General features: G+C 45.9%; 1 protein-coding gene across 3 annotated transcripts in view; it reads right to left on the reverse strand.

Moving 5' to 3' along the window:
* The window catches only part of SAP30BP (SAP30 binding protein), a 36,246-nt gene that overhangs the window by 13,714 nt on the left and 2,057 nt on the right, over window positions 1-20,475 (reverse strand). The window contains exons 2-3 of one of the 3 annotated variants that reach the window (XM_038546591.1): window positions 18,150-18,197; window positions 466-643 (exon numbers count right to left, since the gene is read on the reverse strand). The exons of 1 other annotated variant lie outside the window; for it this stretch is intronic. In XM_038546591.1, the coding sequence (XP_038402519.1) occupies window positions 466-643; window positions 18,150-18,197 (226 nt within the window). The remainder of the gene's footprint in view (window positions 1-465; window positions 644-18,149; window positions 18,198-20,475) is intronic. One more of the 3 variants, XM_038546592.1, reaches the window with a different exon arrangement.

The following is a 20,475-nucleotide window of genomic DNA, read 5'->3' on the forward strand; positions in this document are numbered from 1 at the left end:
TTCTTACTTTCAGTTTAAGCAAAAAAGGGAGACTTTATATAAGGGGCTAGCTCCTGGAACCCTGGAGCAGGCAGGTACTGGGCCGTTAATAAGGGACTGAACCAGGCCCCAGGACGGCCCTGGCACAGGGCAGCTTCTCTCCTGGCTCACCTCTTGGCGCTTTACATTGGCTTTATATCTCTCCAAAGAAAAAGCTTTCTCTGATCCTTAACGCAAACTTCTGCCCTGCAACACCCACTTCTACAGGTCCTTCAGCGACGGCCGGGTGCAGAAACTTTTAAAAGCAAAGGTTTCTTATCAGACGTTTTTCTGGATTTGCTCTGTATTTCAAAGCTCAGAGTAAGTGCTTCACCTAACCAAATTCACCCGGAGAAGGCTCCGGTCCCAGCTCCCGTCGCAAGCCCAGGCAGTGGGGAGGCCTTCCCTTGCTTCCATCGTCCCAAATGCCCAAGAACAACAACACACCTGTCTTCCCCATCTGGCGGGGGGGACATCCGGCCCCTTACACACAGTCAGATCAGGAGGTCTCAAGTGCCACGACATGCTAATGAGCAAAGTGGCAGAAGCTGTGCTCACAACAAGCTGCTGGATCTTATTTCTTTCTCCTTTGGTTGGTGGGGGAGGAGACAAGACAGTAACAATTCTGGAACAAAGTAAAATGGGCACATGGACACAGCTGCAGACCTCTGTGTACTCCACTTACACGAAGAGATGTTACATCAGAATTAACACTTCAGAAAGGAAGGTGCCAGGCAGCCACCAAAAGCCCTCCTGTGCGATGGCTCCATGCCAAGAGCAGAGTAGTAGTTCTTAGCCTGCTTCCCCAAAAAGTCCCTCCCAACTCTGGGACAGGCCCAAACCCCTCACTCTTCTGAACACTGCAGCTATTCATTCAACCTGGATGGGCCTATCCTCCAGGCCCGGCTGCTTAGCAACCCATCTCCTCCAGTCCTTACTCCATTCCCTGCCAGTCAGGTGGGCAGAGGGGAGGCAGGCCTGCGCTAGGGAACAGAGGGTTGGGAGCCATGCCTGAGGAGTGCTGTGCCAAATTCAGGTTGATCATCAATCAGCTGGTCTACAGAGAGTGCCCGTCTCCAGCAGCCCCACAAGAATCCCTTTGTAGCAGTGACTCCAAAGGAACCAGTGTTAAAAAGAGTGTGGCAGCAACAAAACGCGAAGACTGTAAGAGGTCCTTAAATATTCCCTCTAGGGGACAGCTTTCTGGGTGCTAATTGTGAGAAAACATCAGCACAAGATTGTGGGTACATTCTACCTCCCCTCCCTTTCCAGACCAGTTGGCTGGTATTCTGAGGACTGACCTTAACCATTCAAAGGCCCCCTGGGGGCTCCTTCCCAAAGCACAGCAGGGCACCAGCCCCTCAGCTGGCCCCGAAGAAGGAGGCAAGATGGCCAAGTGGGAATCCTACCCGGCCTACCCCAGAGGGACAAGGAAACGCAGTTACCAAACCTGTCTCTTCTCAAGGGAAAATACTTGTTCTCTTGAGGGTTCCTTGGGAAGGGTGAAAGAAAGGCTGTGAGCTATCCCGGGGGCCTCCAAGCAGCCTGTGCCCCCAGTGAGGTGGGGTGGGGATTCCCACATTTCACAAGGTCCTCTCCTGGCTCAGCTGAGGATGTTTAGTCACATCTCAGGGAGAAAGGCAATGTTAGGGCAAAACCACCAACAGGAAGGTGTTCTCTCTTCTTTCAGTCTTTCCTTTTTTGGCTTGGTTCCTCATTCTTTCAAAATAATCTTTCTACACAAACACAAAAAGTGATAAAGTTGATAGTTGGTTTCAATTTGCCAACTGCTCTGCTTTTTTTTTTTATTCTTACCATGCACAGGCATGCGCACATGCACATACATGGGTGGGGCGTGTCCAGGGCATACTCAGGCCCCATGGAGCTATGGACTCTTACTCAACCCCAAACCCAACATCCCCAGAAACAACCCCCACTCCCCATCACTGCAGAGGAATTCAGCTCCCTGATCCCTCCATGCAAAGCACCAACCTATGAACCATGGACCCAACTCGAAGTGCAAGAAGATTCTTTTGCCTTAAGAGAATCCTAAAAACTGAATATATAAATGAGCCACCATGAACTGGAAGGACTGGAAACCACAGAGGTTTTCACAAAGGTCTCCTGGAAAGACTTTGGAATCTGTGGTTGTTCAGATCCTCCTCCTCCCTGTCACAGCCACCTACCGGACTCCTAGGCATGGACAATGAAACAATGGGAATCTGTGCCTCCTGGTGGCCACACCTTGTTAGATTTTAGAATGTAATTCTGTCCTCTGACATGAATAAGCTGGGGTGTGAGCCTGTGGAACTCCTGGCCAAGATGCCCCCAAAGAAGCCAACAACCGACGTTCTTTTGAATCCAAAAGCAGTTTAATCCCACCTCTTGCCCTGAGCATTACAAGTATGCTCAGTTATGCCCTACGTGAAGGGCCTGGTGCCATACATCAGTGTTCTTCAAAGGGGAATGAGCCGAGGACTTCAAACGATGCTGAAGAAAGGTCAGCAATGAAGGAGAGTTGGTAGGTCTGCTGAGATCAGAGAGGATGACTGTCAAATACCCCAAAGATGCTTTTTGGGACCATTTACCCTCAACTGTCCCTTGAGGTAAATTTCATCCAATGAAAGCAGCCTCAGTTGGGAAGACAGGCCTGGGGACAGGTGGTCCACACTCAATACAAAGACCTAGAAAGACACCCTTCTCCTCCCAGTCATGCCTCAGATACCAGGAATTCAGTACAAAATGAACCAAGCACCCATGGTAGTTATTTTGGAAACCACCCATGAAAAACATCTGATGAAGTATTTCATATGACAGAGCTAAGGAGAGAGATGAAAGATTCACATTATTAAACTGCCAGTGGTTCAGGACAATGGCTATACAAACCTGCCATAGATTCTCTCTATCCCCTTAAGGAGGCTGAAAGGAACAGTTAGGAGGATACAAGTAAAAAGCAACAAGAAGCCACTGTTCCTTTTCTTCCCCCGAGGTGGTGTTTTGGAACCCACGGGGGTCCCTGTCTTGACTTGTAGGAATCCATCCCCCTGGCCTCCAGGTGGATATTCTCAGTTGGTCAAAGTCCTGAACCCAGGCAGGAGGCATGGAACCCAACCAGGAGGCATGTCCAGAAACCTGCACAGACCTGGAGGTGACAGTGCATGGCCTTCAGGTGTGGCAGGCTGAGGGGCTCCCCGGCAGTTCACCGGGAAGGTGAAAACAAAGCATCTCATCTAACAGGTCCTAGGGGAAAAGACCAGGTAAACCACCTCAGCTGTCTAGTTCAAGTCCAATGAAGACATGAAAAATAAAAACACACAACTCCTGAAGAAGCCAAGTGAGAACACGGGAAATGAGTGCTGAGCTGGTCAAAGACACCAATTCTGTGGCAAGGTCTCCCTGGCTGACTGTGCACTCCTCTAACCTCCCGAGGCTCCTCCTGAGCTTAAAGCCTCACCAACCGGGGCACCAGGACACAAAGTGGCCACAGCAGCCCAGAGGATGGCCATGAAGTCAGAGATCTGAACCCGCCCAACTTTGGTTCCTTAATCAACTGTGTCTGAGACCCGTAAGAAGGCAGCAGCCATGACAGAAACCCTGTTCTCAGGGACTGTAGAACCTGGAATGTGGTTCCCTCTGCAGAGAACACAAAAAAGTCCAGCTACTCAGAAACTGCTTCTGATCAGAGGAAGGAAGCAGACACAATATGGCTCCATGACGTGGGATAAGCGGCCATTTGAGCTGGGAGGATTTGCTCAGCAGAGAAGTACCAGATCCTGGTCGTGAGAATGGAGGTTTATTTACAGCCAACAATACTCCATCAATCCGTCCCAGAGCCAGCCTCACAAAGCACGCTCAAGGGCCCAGTGTCCAAATGGAGACAAAGCAATGCAGCCTCCAGCAGCTGGATTCTGTCCAACCTAAACGTGGCTTTTTCGGCCCAGCTTTGGGAGCTTAGGCTCAGAGAGAGCACTCTGAGAAGAGGGCAGAGGGCAGCCTCTCCCCACTGCTGGGGAAGAATGCTACAGACTGTACATTTTCTGATAAATGACGTAATCTTGCTTCTTAAAAGTAGGGTGGCAGCCGGGGACGCAGATTAGTAAAACAATGCCTTCCAAACCTTCAATTCTCTCAGATCTGGGACTGGCCAAGTAGTTATTAAGTCCTGGTGAAATCTCACTTAGCAATGATTCCTCTCTGGGGCTCGAGGCCCTGGGGGACTCCCTGCAGCCATGTCAGCCTCCTCCTCCCAGCACAGAGCCGCACCAGGGCCTGGGGAAAGCCCGCTCCCTGGAACACATCCTCCCTATTCTTGCTGCAAGTAAGCCTCACTGAGGCCTCAGTCCTCAGCTCCAGGAAGTCTTCTTCCGCCCCACTCCCACCCAGCTGATGAGGACATTTGCTCTATTCTGGGCTCTATCTTAGTTAACACTATGCTCCCAGCACCTGCAGGTTAGTGCCATGCCCACAACAGGTGCTTAAACATTGCTCAACATTGATGAAACACACACACACATATGTAGAGACACTCTCCTTTCTAATGGGCCAGTGGTCCATTCCTCAGCCCGGTTCCCCCCGCCCCCAGACTCTGGACCTATTTAAGTCCACAGTTAGTGTCAATGTGCGACTCAATGCCAGACAGGGAGGCAGCAGAGATGGACTAAGAAAGAGGCCAGACTTGGCGACAAAAAGCTGATGAGAGACAGGCAGAAGAAGGTGGCGGGGGCATCAATACTGAATTAAAAAAAAAAAAATCTAGCTTGTCACTCCTAATCCCAAAACAAAAATAATTATTATATAGTTAACTCATTTACTTATCCATAGATCATTTATCGAGCATTTATTGTATACCAGGCAGTGGGCCAAACAATGGGCAACTCAATCTCAGGGAATTAATTGTGTTATGCTAAGCACTTCAAGGAGACCATCTGATTCTCAGACAGTACCATGAAGTGTGGGCGGACAGCACTGCAGTTTCCAAAATGATAAGTATGCCTAGGAAGCCCCTTGAAGGCATCAAGATGAGATGAATGTGTGAGCCACTTCGGGTTGCCAAGAAGCAGCAATTCTGGAACTTCTGTCAAAATACCTCCAAGCTCCCGAAAAAAATTACTGTGATTTAACGGGCAAGGATGAGGCATAGTGAGGACTATCAGTAACCCCAAGGCTCAGCAGAAGTCACTGATCCCCATGCTGCACAGGACAGCCCTCCATGTCATAGACGCCCAGTGTCTATGCCCTGTTTTATCCTAACACACACACAGGGGAGCCTTGGAGAAAGCCCGTCACCAGCACATTTCCTTCAGTTGTATCCTGTTGGCCAGGATTGGGTCACTGCCATGGCACACTGCCGGCCTGGGGATGGAAACAGTCAACTTATCAGAAAAATGGGCGGAAGTTGGTGGGGCCACTTTGGATCCAAAGGACTCACCTATACTCCCAGCTTACTGACAGGAAGGCTCAGTTCCCCAAGCAGAGGTTTCTATAGGGAAGGGTTAAACAGGCATCCGCTAAGACAAATTAAGCTAGCTCTCAACCTGGCCTTGCAGACTGAAGAGGAAAAGACTTTCTTTTCCCTATCTGAAAAACTTAGCTCAACAAAGCCAATATTGCTCAACGTGGTGCTGATGCTCTGTCACATGGAACCAACCAGACTTCAACGTAAATGCAAGGCTCTGGCCAGGAGCCATTCCAAAGGAGAGACTTTGTTATCTGACTATTCCAAGTATAATCTCATATTTGATTCAAGACATCTGAAGACTCTGAGCTTCTTGAAAGTAGTACAAATTGTTTGAAGAGGGCCATTCCATTCCTCCCTCTTATACCTGGGGTGTCTGTGTTTGGGTATAGAGATCATCTTACATAAAAAATTTGAGTTAAGGGATGCCTGGGTGGCTCAGTTGGTTAAGCATCTGTCTTCAGCTCAGGTTATGATTCTGGTGTCCTGAGATCAAGCCCCATATTGGGCTCCCTGCTCAGCAGGGAGTCTGCTTCTTCCTCTCCTTCTGCCCCCTGACCTCTCTCAATGAATAAATAAAAAAATCTTAAAAAAAAAAAAAAAGAATTTGAATTAAGCCTTCAGTAGTGGGTCAGGTTGCATTTTTTTCTTAAAGGTTTTCCAATAAAAAGTGTTTCTATACTTCAAGTTGTTATTTGGGGCAGGGTGGAAGGGCTTGGAGTCAGACAAAGACATAGGAAATAGCTTTGTGAGTCTGAGGGCAGAAAAGTGAAGTCTTTCTGACACAACTCAACATGGTCACCAAATTACAATAGCATTATCCCAACTGAGAGGTCAGCCACCAAACTGAGGTGTTAAGATTAACATGTAGGACAAAAGTAACGTATGCCAGAAAGCCAGGAGACTGGAAAGGTGAACTGGCTGCCATCTACATACTGGCAGGAAGAAGAATTAACGATTTACAGGTCCAGAAGCAAAGCCAGTACCTTTAAAGCACGGTTTAGAAAACATTTACTTAACTCCAAAGTTAGGAATGCAAATGAACAAAATCTTAGCACAGCATCGTTTCAAGGGACAAGGATTAGAACACAGAATGAAGGTGGGAAGTGCTGGATCCCGAAGGACAGGCAGCTTGCTTTCTGCATCACAGAGTTTCAAAAAGATAAATCCTGACTAGGGAAGGAGGCACCCAGCCACACCTTGGTTAGTAATCTGTGGCATCTGGGCCTGAAGGGGAGAAATATGTTGGGGCTTGCACTGCTGAAGGCGGGCCGACTGGGCATGCAGGGGCTCCTTCTGGCTGAAGAACCACAAAGGAACAGGGTGAGGCTTCTGGGAGTCTGAGCTTCAGTTGACTTTGTGCAAGTGCAGTCAAGAAGGCCCTGCTGGCAGGTCAGTGGAGCCAAGTGGGGGGGGGGGGGGTCAGAGGGAGAATAATGGTTGTTCTCCTCTGCACGAGATCACAACTTCCAGCAATTACATTTCTACCAGCAGTGTTCAGCTTAAGATGTAAAAAAAAAAAGATGTAGCCAGGCCGGGGATCCCTGGGTGGTGCAGTGGTGTTTGGGCCTGCCTTTGGCCCAGGGCACGATCCTGGAGACCCGGGATTGAATCCCACGTCGGGCTCCAGGTGCATGGAGCCTGCTTCTCCCTCTGCCTGTGTCTCTGCCTCTCTCTCTCTGTGTGACTATCATAAATAAATAAAAAAAAAAAAACAAAAAAAAAAGATGTAGCCAGGCCTTCTTTGGAAGGTGGCTAGACAAAGGACCTAGCTTGGAATTCAATCTGGACAACAAAAGAGCTACTTCCCTCTACAAAAGAGCTACAGCCTACACCCTCCCCCTCTCCCAATCTCTGTCTTGTCTGTTACTCAGATCAGATCACCACTTAAAATGATCGGATCACCACTTAGAACTACAGATCCCAGCCTGGGGTGGGATGGGTTCTCCCCAGCATGGAAATTCCATGACCATTTCATTTCCATGAAATTCCATGCCTATTTCTGCAAGGGCACCCCTTGCCTTGTTAAAGCATGAGGACTGAAGAACGCCATCCGGCTGTTCATTGTGGTGAGAGCAAGGAAACTCGAATGTTAAGTCAGCCTGGGCATTCTCAACAGTTCAAAGGCCACGTTACAACTTCCAACAAGAAGTTCAGAGTGGATGGCTCCCAATCCAGCAATGGTCAAGGGCCATTTCCTTCTCTGGTCCTAGGTGAGTCATGCTCTAAGTTTTTTTTTTTTTTTTTTCTTTTCCCTAATCAGCACTCAAAGGATCATGAGGTATAGGAGGCAGAACATGGAGGAAGGTAAAATGACAAAACCAAGATGGAGGGACCAAGTACATATTCTCCCTCCCACGCCCTGAACAACACCACACTAGAAGCTAACACATACCATCCAACCTCCCAGTAACCCCATTAGGCAGACAAAATTATTCCTATTTCATAGAGGACTAAACTGAGGCAAAATCCAATGAAGTGGCTTCTCGCCCAGAAGTAGCAATGCTGCAACCCGAGTCTATCTGACCCAAAGCCTAGTAACACTGCTTCCCAATATCCTCCCTCTAGACTATGAAGTGGCAGATAATAACGGTTTCTATGAAGCCTTTGGTTCAACCACTGGGGAAAGCCAGCATCAACGACTAATGAGGAAAAATATCTTTCCAGGAATGACTCCATAGTAGGTCACAGAACAAAGAAGTTAAGCTCTCAACTTAAGGAGAGGACAGCCAGAAGTGTTACCTTTTAACTATAACGATTAGGGGAAAGAGCTCAAGGGTCCCCAGTGTTCCAGCGAGTAATGTCTGAGTTGACCTGAATGGAATGGCTGGTACTGAAGACTTAATCATATTAACAGCGGGTGGGATGGGTTCTCCCCTGGCCCTGAGTCTAGAGACTTCCTGGGAGCTTACAGAAGGAATGCTACCAAATTCTGACTGCTACTAAGCCCTCCTCCCTTAACGGGTGAACGATCATGAGGACTGTGAGGAGAACTCAAGTTTTAAAAAACGAGTTATAGGGATCCCTGGGTGGCGCAGCGGTTTGGCGCCTGCCTTTGGCCCGGGGCGCGATCCTGGAGACCCGGGATCGAATCCCATATCGGGCTCCCGATGCATGGAGCCTGCTTCTCCCTCTGCCTGTGTCTCTGCCTCTCTCTCTCTCTGTGACTATCATAAGTAAATAAATAAAAATTAAAAAATAAAAAAAAATAAAAAACGAGTTATAATAAATAAATAAATAAATAAATAAATAAATAGATAGATAGTTATTTCTTCTGACCCACATAAAGAGTACACTATGTGTTCTGTCCAGAGAGTCTAATCAAAAAGAAATTGCTTACATGCAATCTTACTCAGTAACAACTTTAAACATAAAATAGTTTTTGCTACTACAGTGTACTAATTCTGGTTTCTATTCTAGCTGGCTCATTTGAGAAGAGCTATGGGAACTGATGTGAAAAGTGTGCTAATGACTGGTCTCACCCCTAAAATAAAAGCTGGATTTCAACCTTTTATCATTCCCCTTTGATAGTATTTAAACAATGACAAAAATTTTTTTTCTTAGAGCGGTTTCATTGAGATATAACTCAAGTCCCATTCGATTCTTAAGTGTTTAGCTTTTAAATTTTCACTTGTGTCCCATTATTAGTTCTGAAAATGTTCATTACTCAGTTGGAAACAAAACTAGATGCAAACTATATATGCTGTTATATAGGCAAACATAAAAGTACAGAAGAAGAAAAAAAAAAGTACAGAAGAATGTAAATGAATGCACTGTCAGGACTGTGGAATATTTTAACTAAATATTAAATTCCTGCTACTGTAATAATTTGGCAATAAAATAAAAACAAAAACAAACCTTGATAGGATAAACACCAGAAAAACCGTACCATATAACCCCATCAGATGTCAAAGACTTCTAAGAAAAAGTCTACATTATGCTCTAACAGATAAGCTCTGCTGTACTATCCTGAAAAATAATTCTCAGAACATTCCACAAGCATGGGTTGTCTGGAAGCTCACAATGCAAAGGCACACAATAACCACCGTGAAGGCTGGAAAGGGACTCATGGTTCCTATGCCACACCATACAACCTGCCTTCCCACCTTAAAATTTATTTATTTGAGGTAGAGAGGGAGAGGAAGAGAAGATGAACATGGGAGAGAGGGGCAGAGAGAGAGAGAATCTCAAGCAGCCTCGGCACTGAGCACGGAGTCCGATGTGGGGCTCGATCACAACCTGAGCCGAAACCAGGAATCATACATTTAACCAACTGTGCCACCCAGGAGCCCCAGAGCCCGTCCCTCTTAAGTATTCTTTACAATTTATAGCCAGAACACGTTCTGGAGTCTCTTTCCTTAAATGGTCGATGAACAGAATGAAGGATTTCAACTGGAAGTGCTGCCCACGTACAATTGCTGGTAGGCTCCTGAAAGTTCTTCCTAAAAATCAGTAGTCAGTAACAAATTCCTCGGAAACAAGCTCCATAGGCAGTTTCCAGGCTCCAGATCAATGAAGCCTGAAAAGATCAATAATAATGCTGGGTCCAGGGAGAGGCTGGAGAGGACAGGAAAGGAAGTAGGAGATTACTGAGTCAGCTCTACCCATCGCAAATCCCTCCTCTAGACTTCAAGCCAATTCATAACAAATGGTGACTGAGACACTTGACCTTCTTAAGGGAATTCAAGTGTGTGAGGTACAGTCACTGTACTGCGCACTACGCTGAGCCAGGCCTCCGGGGAGGGTGAGAACCTTACCAAGTCCCAGTGTTCTGGAACTCCGAGACAATCTACCAACGCAGTTCCTAAACTGCCAGTTTGGGAACTGTTAGGAACTGTAGCAAACTCACAAAGGTACAAATGACATTTAAAAATTTCAAGGCAGGGGCTCCTGGCTCAGTCAGTTGAGAGTCTGGCTCTTAATTTCGGCTCAGGTCATGATCTCAGAGTCCTGGGATCGAGTCCCATGATGGGCAGCTCTGCACTAGATGTGGAGCCTGTTTGGGACTCTCTCCTTCTGCCCCCACCCCCTTCCACTCTCTTCCTCTCAAAATAAATAAATAATTAATTTTTTAAAAAGCCCTTATCATTTTCACTTGTTTTTTCTTTTTTCTTTTTTCTTTTTTTAAAGATTTTATTTATTCATGAGAGACACAGAGAGAGAGAGAGGCAGAGACACCGGCAGAGGGAGAAGCAGGCTCCATGCAGGGAGCCTGATGTGGGACTCGATCCCGGGTCTCCAGGATCATACCCCAGGCTGAAGGAGGCACCAAACCACTAGGCCATCAGGACTGCCCTAAAGTAATTAATTTCAAGGGAAAAACAGCATTACTCAACATCTATCAAATACCACACAAATTCACATGTTACCTTTACCTCAAGTGGCTACCAAATTGTGAGAAGAGTAATGTTGATTGTTTGCAGCTAATTGTGAGGTATTTCTTTTGGCCTATGAGAGTTCTGTGAAAAATTCCTGAGACACCAAGGGTGCCATGAACCGAGAAAATGTGGTAACTTCTGACCTACAGGATGAGGGCATCCAACCAGACCCAGTTTTGTTAAAACTGGCTGCCAACAACTAACTGCATTTTAGACCATGGACCGGACGTCTACACATGTCACATCACCTGGTAAAGGAGGCATTACAGATGAACTGAGGCAGCTGTAGCCATGAGCCAGTAGTCCCACAGCTGGAGGGGAGCCAAGCCAGTGCTCAATCTAGGTCTCCTGACTCCAAGTCCACTAACCTGGATCAAAGGAATGACCCCACAATTCCTCACTATTTTCAGGGTCAAAGAGTCTCAAAAATGTTTTTTTTGGGGGGGGGCACCTGGGTGGCTCAGGTGGTGAAGAGTCTACTTTCGACTCAGGTCCTGATCCCAGGGTCCTGGGATGGAGTCCCATGTTGGGCTCGCTGCTCTTCAGGGAGTCTGTTTCTCCCTCCCTTTGCCTCCCCACCCTGACTCAAGTTCTTTCTCTCTCAAATAAAATAAAATCTTAAAAAAAAGAAATAATTTATGTAATTAGGGTTATACACACCTTTAAAAAAATGCCGGAACTGTACTTTCTCCCACCCGATGCCACCTCCTTGACCCAGAGATGCTATTTTGTTTTGACAGATGTTTGCTTTTTGGGCCAAGAGGATTCTTTCCCTGGGTCAAAGCTGGGACTGCAGCACCTCAGGGAGGCCGGCAATCCCACCCCAAAAAGTGTAGCCAGCCCTCCCAGTTAGCTGGCAGCGGGCCGCTCCAGCTTTTCCATGCCAGGTCATCAATGCCCGTGTTTGTTTTCAACGGAAGGGCGGGTCAGAGACAGTAAGCCAGTGGAAATACCTCCATCCACAGGAACTGTGGGAGCAGGGGAAAAAAAACAAGGGAAAACGTTCCAGTGTAGCCGACACAGAACACGGACAAAGGAGAGTGGGAAAAGGAAACCCATATGCCAAGGGCAAACAGATGGAGGAAACACTTAAGCCATCTGGCACCCCTGTCCCCACACAGTAAAGAGCTGAGCAGAGGCCTGCCACTTCCGGTCTGTTTTTTTCTAGGACAGCAGTGCCACCTTCTGTTGAGTAATCAGATCTGAGTCAGGCCGCTGACTGCAGAGGTGAGACCAGAAAATTGGAAGTTAGATGAAAAAAGACGCGATGGAACACAAGTGCTGAGGCATTCTGCTTCCCGTGGAATGCTCAGCCACCTCCTTTTCTCTAGTTAGGGGCAAACTCAGCACCCCAGAGCTCGATCTTGGCTCCCCAGGGTGATGGGTCAGGACCAAGGGCTCCCCCCAGAGGTGGATCTGGAGTTACCATTTCTTACTCCAACCCCCAAATGGGGAACTTTGTGCTCAGAGGTAACCCCAAACATCACTGATAAAAACTAGGGCAATTCCCAGTCTTTGTATTCTACACTTTTACTTTCCAAAGTCAGCAGGTAATAAGTGAGGTTAGAGAAGGATACTCAACTTTGATTATCCATAATGCCCAAGCCCCCTCCCAGGACACCACTTGGGGGGTTAGTCCAAATCCATGTTTCTCTAGGACATTCTTGACAAATGCTTTCTTAAAACTTGTCTGAAAAAGGTCCAGAAGCAGGGAGCTCACTACCTTGTGAAGCAAATGTGTCCCCTGTAATTCTTGTGTGTTGCTTCAAGTTCTGCACATGGCTCTCACTTCCCCTCCTGGACCAGACCTTCACACAGCAGACACAACTGCAGGCTCTTTCCCGGTTGCTTCTCTTAGCTCCCTAGCTTCTCATGGCATGTGGTTTCTAGTTTCTTCAACATTTAGGACTGCTCTCCTCTGAATGCTCTCCGGTTTCAACGTGTGGAATTCGCTATTCCCAGACAGGCCCAATGACAGAGTGACCAGCCTGGGAGGCGAGCCATGGGACGTACTGGTGGTGGCAACTAACGTCACTAAACACCAACATGCCAGACACCATTAAGCTAATTGTCTGTTCACGTTTACTCAGTTAATCCACATTAAATAAATGAGGCATATTTTATTATGATGCTTGTTTCCTGGGAGACGAGCCCTGAGGTTAAGAGACTTCCCCAAGGAAGGTGGCATTCCAACACAGAGCTCTGGCTCCAGAGCCTTAACTTCCTACCCTGGGGCTGTCTCGTCTTACTCTGGATATTCTACCCCTCAATGCAGCTCAAGGCCCCCCTATGGCTGACAGCTCACTGGACACTTCCAAAGCAATGCAAACAGTCACCAAACACCTATTTAGTATTCCCAACCCAAAGGTCTAGTTTCTGAAAAATAGGGGTTCTCAAAGTTGATCTGTGGACCCCAGGGGGTCTGTTAGGTCAAAACTATTGCCCTAATATTAAGGTATCCCTTGCCTTTTCACTGTGCGTACATTGACAGGGGCAAGGGTGGACAAAGCTGGCCCTTTGGAGTAAATCAAGGCAGATACAGTGAGTTTTAGCAGTAGGCATACTCTCTCTCTCTCTCTTTTTTTTTAAGATTTTATTTATTTATTTATGAGAGACACACACAGAGAGAGGCAGAGACACAGGCAGAGGGAGAAGCAGGATCCATGCAGGGAGACTGACGTGGGACTTGATCCTGGGTCTCCAGGATCAGGTCCTGGGCTAAAGGCGGCTCTAAATCGCTGAGCCACCGGGCTGCCCATGTAGGCATACTCTCAATCACAAAAAAAATCCAATTTCTTTTTTTTTTTTTTTTAATTTATTTATTTATTTATGATAGTTACAGAGAGAGAGAGAGAGGCAGAGACACAGGCAGAGGGAGAAGCAGGCTCCATGCACCGGGAGCCCGACGTGGGACTCGATCCCGGGTCTCCAGGATCGCGCCCTGGGCCAAAGGCAGGCGCCAAACCGCTGCGCCACCCAGGGATCCCAAAAAATCCAATTTCATTTAAGAATATCCTTCTTAAAATGATTAATCTTATTGAGTCTTGACCCTTGGGTACACGTTTTTTTTTTTTTTTTTTGCATTTTGTTTGATATGAGATGTCGCATCAACACCTCTGTACACCTCAAAGAAAAGCACTTAGGTGAGGGAATTACAAGCTGATCTAGGTGCTTTCTCCATAGAGCATCATTTTTACTTGGAAGAATGGCTGACAGACCAACTACAGTTGGTCAGATTTGGGTAGCTGGCACACACTTTCTAAAAAATGAAGCCTGTCACATCAAGGAAAACTCTATTTATTGGTAATGATAAAATTCAAGATCAGGTAAGAATAAGCATCTTGGAAAATGTGTATTCCCCACAGTGGGCAGTTTCCCAAAACTTAATGGCTTGTCTGATGAGATTAGTGAGGTCATTAACAAATGTAATTAACAAACACTAGATCTGCACAACTCAGTGAAACAACTTTGCCTGAGGTGGAATGGAATATCATGACTGGATGAGAGAGCCATTCAGAGGGCCAGGCACACCGAGGGGACTCGAATAAAGCAGAATACAAAGAGTTCACATTCCAAGGTGAGAGTAACTTTTTAGGAAATCACTGCTTGGATCCACAATCAATCATCAATCGCCTAGAGGGCTATTAAAATATTTCTCCTTGGGATGCCTGGGTGGCTCAGCTGCCTTCAGCTCAGGGTGTGATCCCAGGATTCCCTGTGGGGAGCCTGCTTCTCCCTCTGCCTCTCTCTCTCTCTCTCTCATGAATAAATAAATAAAATCTTAAAAAAAAAATTTCTCCTCTTTCCAATGACCTGTGTCTAAAGCCAGATTTTTTTTCAACCACTTCAACCAAAATAAAACATCACAACACACTGAACGAAGAGGCAGTTGTGAGAACCTAGCTGTCCACCAAAGTGGACGTTAGACGTTAAAGACACCCGTAAAATGGCAAAACAATGCCAGTTTTTGCATTGACTTTTTTGGGTTTCAGAAATAGTTACTTTTTGCTAATATAGTTACTTATGTTAATATATAATGGGTTCACTCATTTTTTAATTAATTAATTAATTAATTAATTAATTTATGAGAGAGAGAGAGGCAGAGACACAGGAAGAGGGAGAAGCAGGCTCCATGCAGGGAGCCCGACGTGGGACTCCATCCTGGGACTCCAGGATAGCGTCCTGGGCCAAAGGCAGGCGCTAAACCGCTGAGCCATCCAGGGATCCCTTATATAATGGGTTTAATGGATATTTCAAAAATGCCAAATATTTCAAATTTTTGTTTTAACTTCTACGATAGTAAACAGTAATAGATAAAACCAAAATGAAGTGAAGCTCTTTGGGATCCTCGGTTTTTAACTGTGTTAAACACACCAAAATGTTTTGAGAACTGCTGTGGTAAAAAAATCAAAAGCAGATTTTAAAAAGCCAAAGAGGCTGCACCTGGGTGGCTTAGTCAATTGAGTGTATGACTTCAGCTCAGGTTAGTGATTCAGGGTTGGGGTTGTGGGACTGTTTGGGGAGTTGCTTGTCTTTTTCCCTCTGCCTCTCCCCCGCTTGTGCTCTGTCTCTCTAATAAGTAAATAAAATCTTTTAAAATAATAATAATAGGGATCCCTGGGTGGCGCAGCGGTTTGGTGCCTGCCTTTGGCCCAGGGTGCGATCCTGGAGACCCGGGATCGAATCCCACGTCGGGCTCCCGGTGCATGGAGCCTGCTTCTCCCTCTGCCTATGTCTCTGCCTCTCTCTCTCTCTCTCTCTCTGTGTGTGTGACTATCATAAATAAAAATAAAAAAAATAAAAAAAAAATAATATAAAAAGCCAAAGTAGGAAGGAATGCCATCTGGTGGAAAAGATAGTTTATGATACCAATCTCTTTGCTAATAAAGTAAATGACACCTCTAGTCCATTTGGTGACATATCCTATTTTAGAAACTTCACATACTTAAGGCAAAAATATTCAAAACTCAAGATTTGGAACTCAAAAATATCATTAATAGTCGGGGCACCTGGGAGGCGCAATTGGTTAAGCGTCCAACTCTTGGTTTCAGCTCAGGTCGTGATCTTGGGGTCATGAGACAGGGCCTCACGTTGAGTCAGTTGACTCTGTCTCCCTCCCTCTGTCTTCCCCGTGCATGCAGGAGCTTTCTCTCTCTCTCAAATAAATCTTTAAAAAAATGTAAAATATTAAAAATCAATTAAGTATTCCAGAAGAGTTCAGGAATAGAGGGAGAGTTGGGAGGGGTCTGAGGCTGCTGCCTGAAGACAGTCTGATGCCAGCTCAGACAGGAGAGGAAGCCAGCACCAGGGTTAAGGCATGGGGAGCCCAGAAGACTGTTTACAGACCTTGGAGATACCACGGACATTCATGATTTTTGGACCTAAGGACATCTGAGCCAGAGAGTTCTGGCTCGCCCCTTCCACATTCATCTGCCAAAAGAACTACAAGTCACCTTCAGGGCAGATTCTGTGTTCTGTCCCAAGAACAGAAACTTTCAGAACACTTCTCATTCCACAACCAGACCTGAAGTTCCAATGACTGAATAAAATACAGTAAAGCACACCACTCAAAGCCTAAGTATAAATGACCCGTCTTTGCAACATTCACGCGGTACTGAGAAAACCTGGGCACAAGACACATTAACAATCTTCCCAATTCTGCCCCCACGCCCCTAAACCCTGCTGTCCTTCCTTGTTCTCAGGGGATTTGTTGTTTAGCTTGCTGTATTCCAGAAGGGGTGACAGCGAAGTACCTCACTTCTCTAGCCAACTTCCCCAGGAGGCCTTCCAGCTTTAGGCAAAGGTCAGCTACTGTACACACAAAGGCTCTGGGGGCCCACACACCCTCCTCTCCCTCCACACTGAAGCTCCAGCACTTGGCAGCTCCTCAGGTTTATCTTGTGCATGGGCTCTAAGGCCCCCACACCCCAAATATGAAGACAGAAGACCACTACTGGCCATCTTCATTCCGCAAGCCCAAGCAGAGGTATGGTCACCCTTGACCTAAGCCACAGGTCTGCCCTTCAGCTTTGGATGCTCCGATGAGTGAAGCCTGGGCTCCTTACTTGACATAGAATGGAGTGGCATTTGCAGTACCTAGGGCTCAAACTTGTTCTCTCTTTTGCATACTGGTGCCCAAACTTTCTTCCTTGGTAAATGTGTTATTTGCATCATCCCACAGCCTTTCATGGGCTTATTTCAATGGTTGCACACAATTCGATCCAATCTCAGAATCAGCTCAAATTTGGAACAGCTCATGCTATATTTTTGGATATACTACCGTTTTGATTATAATTTGGTACAATTTTCCGAAGTTCTACTATGTTGCCTTGAAGGCTTCAGTTAGTTTCAAAGCAACTTTTAATCACAAAACTTGGCCTGTATTCCCCAGGCCTGGAGTGATGGAATTAGACTTTCTCTTTGAAAAAGAAATGTTTGTGGGGCATCTGAGTGGCTCAGCGGTTGAGCGTCTGCCTTTGGCTCAGGTCATGATTGTGGGGTCCTGGGATTGAGTCTCACAGGGAGCCTGCTTCTCCCTCTGCCTATGTCCCTGCCCCTCTCTCTGTGTCTCTCAAGAATTAAAAAAAAAAAAAAAAAAGTTTGTTCCCTAAAGAATGTTTCCTCAACAGGCACAGTTGTACTGATGCTCAGTATACAGTATAGCAAACCTACCTCACACAAGGGGGTAGGTGTCTCAACCATCATCACAATAGGTCAAGGAGCAGACAGAAAATGCTAATCATTCCCAGTTGCTACCGGGAGGGAAATATCAGAAATGGTGATGTTGTTTCAGAAAGACCAACTGTTTACCTAAAAGCGGATGGGCACAAGCCTGGGGATACAAGGATTAGGAGGAGCTTCTCCAACAGTTGGGGAGAGGCCTCACTCTCTCAGACCCTCTCTCATAGTCCTTCCTCACTTCTAGAGGACTAAATAGTACAAAAGGCACTCCTGGATTCGAGAAACATTCCCACATCTAAGTCACCTGCAGGTGCAGTGATCCCACCAAGCTCACCTCGCTGCAGAGCACAGGTAGGCTGCTATGCTCAGCCAAGGCCTCTTGCCTTTCTAGTCTGAAGATATGGCACTAGCTGCAAGGCTGGAAATCCAAGCTGCCTGAGGGCTGACTCCCTCCATGGTAACCTCCTTTCTTTAGAAACCTGCTTTCATCCCGGATAATGTACACGTTTGTACAGTGCATTAGCTGGACCAACATAGGTCCAGACATAGGAACCGAGCCACAGTGTTACAACGCCTCATTTGCTTCCGGCCACCCCACCACAGCCAACACCAAATACCTTTGGGTCATCAGCCTCAGGTTTTTCAGTCTCTGAATCGTCATCTTCCTACAAGACAAAGAATTTAGAGGATTAAGCTTAAAGGAGCGGGCCTGAGAGTTCTCACATGCATAATTAGGGTCTGGAGCAATGTACCCAGCCTGGGCCATCCCACCAAGAACCCCTCCCCTCCCCTATGACCCAGAACTAGAGAAAGAGAAGGGGGAAAGGAGATGTTCTGGGAGGTGGGGGAGGGGGTGGGGGTGGAGAAAAGACCACCAGCAGCTCAAAGTCATTACTCCAGCAGTGTCATAGTCTACAGCAATGGAAATGCCTGAGATTAAAAATCACACACACAAAAATGGAAAAAGGCTGCAATGTTTCAGAAAAGAGTAAGAGCAAGCCCCATAAGATAAAGCAGGCATAGGGTTTCCAACGAAATATCAATTATTTAAAACCTGGAACATGAACCTCTTTTTTTCCTCCTTTCCTTTGCCTTTCATACACACAAGCACATCAGACTCAGACCTACCATGACATTGTTCACGGTCAGACTAGCATGACCCCCACACAACCACACCTGGGAACTTCCACCCAGGAGCATTCACAGCTACACCAACAACAGGTCACATGACCAGGGCAAGTGACCCAGGGAAGGACTACATAGCCACACCTGGCCTTTCCTGGGTCTCATAGAACTGTCACTGTTCTATCCAGTCTTGTTCCTGATTCAAATGGCCTGCCTGACACAAAGCACCATATGAGCAAGGCGTTTTCCAAAGTGTGTGCTGGCCTCACACGAGCCAGCCTACCATTTCACCGAATGAAGGTCAAAAATCAGCTACCCTATTAGGTAGCTATATCCACATCTGTTCCCAGAACACCCCAATGCACAACAGCCTTTAACTTAACACCCAGGAAAAAATTAAGTTTCATTTGAAATTGCTTTTTTTCAATCGAGCTACACTCTAACCCAAACATTAAATAGCACCCCAGATGCTAATATAAACATCATCTGTGAGACTTGAACAAGGTACTGATGGCTTTGAGATTTCACTGTCCCTCTAGGTGCCAGTGAGCCCAAAGGTTTAAATCCAATCTCCATGATTCCCTTAAAATGTAATCAATCATGCCAGAAAGTCAGTGATATAGCTTAGCCAAATACGATTACATTTTTTAAATGTCTATATTGGGATCTGATGAGAGGATTTTACTAGAATATGATACAAAACTTAAATAGGATGAAAATTCTAAGCAAAGCAACATGGAGCGACACTTTAGAAACACATCATGCAAACTGATCAAGAAAATACAGTGTTAGGCTAGCATGTGTGCACTTAAGAAAATTTGCAAAGCTTTTCTAAACAATTTTAGTCAATTCTAAATTATTGGCATTAATGGTGGGGCTAATGATGTGAGAATATCTTCCAAAAGAGCATCAAATACAAAACGCTTTTTGGTTTAATCAGAAACTATTTTAACGCTAATATTTAAATATCAATGCATAAAAAAGTTTCAAACAAATAATAAAGTACATTGAGTGCTTCAGTTAAAAGTATTGCTGAATAGCCAGATTTCACTTTATATGACTGTGCTAAGCACCAGCTTGAATCCTTGCTTTCTCTCCAAACTTAAATTCTGGCTCCTGAGGCTCACTCAGGTGATAGTGTATCCAAAGGCTTTCTGGTTAATTAAGACACAGTTCTCTTTTCTTTGTTGCCAGTACATACTGAATGTCAGGCCAGATTTGTGCTCAAGAACTGAGGGCACTCTGATAAAAAGTGCCAAGTAAAATGTCAAGAAAGAAGTTAAGAAGGATCAAATCACAAATAAGAAACTAAATAATTTTCCTCCCTAATCTTTTTAATGAGCTGAAAGATTTTAATAAACCCCAACTAAGATTAAAAATACCGAGTTGACTGCAGATATCAATGTTAGGACAAATGCATTGTCACAAACGGAATAAACTCCCTTAATGGGGAACGACACGAAACACTCATTGATAGCGGAGTTAAATAAAATAGTCCACTATCTTTTCCCCCAAATTTCAATTCAAAAGTTAATTCAAGGGACAGCCCCGGTGGCACAGCGGTTTAGTGCCGCCTGCAGCCCGAGGTGTGATCCTGGAGACCCCGGATTGAGTCCCACATCGGGCTCCTTGCATGGAGCCTGCTTCTCCCTCTGCCTGTATCTCTGCCTGTGTCTCTCTCTGTGTGTCTTTCATGAATAAATAAATAGATTAAAAAAAAAAAAAAAGTTAATTCAAAATGGTCCAGATGAAAACAAGTTTCGTTTTCAAACAGAACTACCGATAACCAACCCAGTTTCCTCAACTGATACCAAACAA

Source organism: Canis lupus, chromosome 9 (assembly GCF_011100685.1).
Source record: "Canis lupus familiaris isolate Mischka breed German Shepherd chromosome 9, alternate assembly UU_Cfam_GSD_1.0, whole genome shotgun sequence".
NCBI classification, from domain to species: Eukaryota; Metazoa; Chordata; class Mammalia; order Carnivora; family Canidae; genus Canis; species Canis lupus.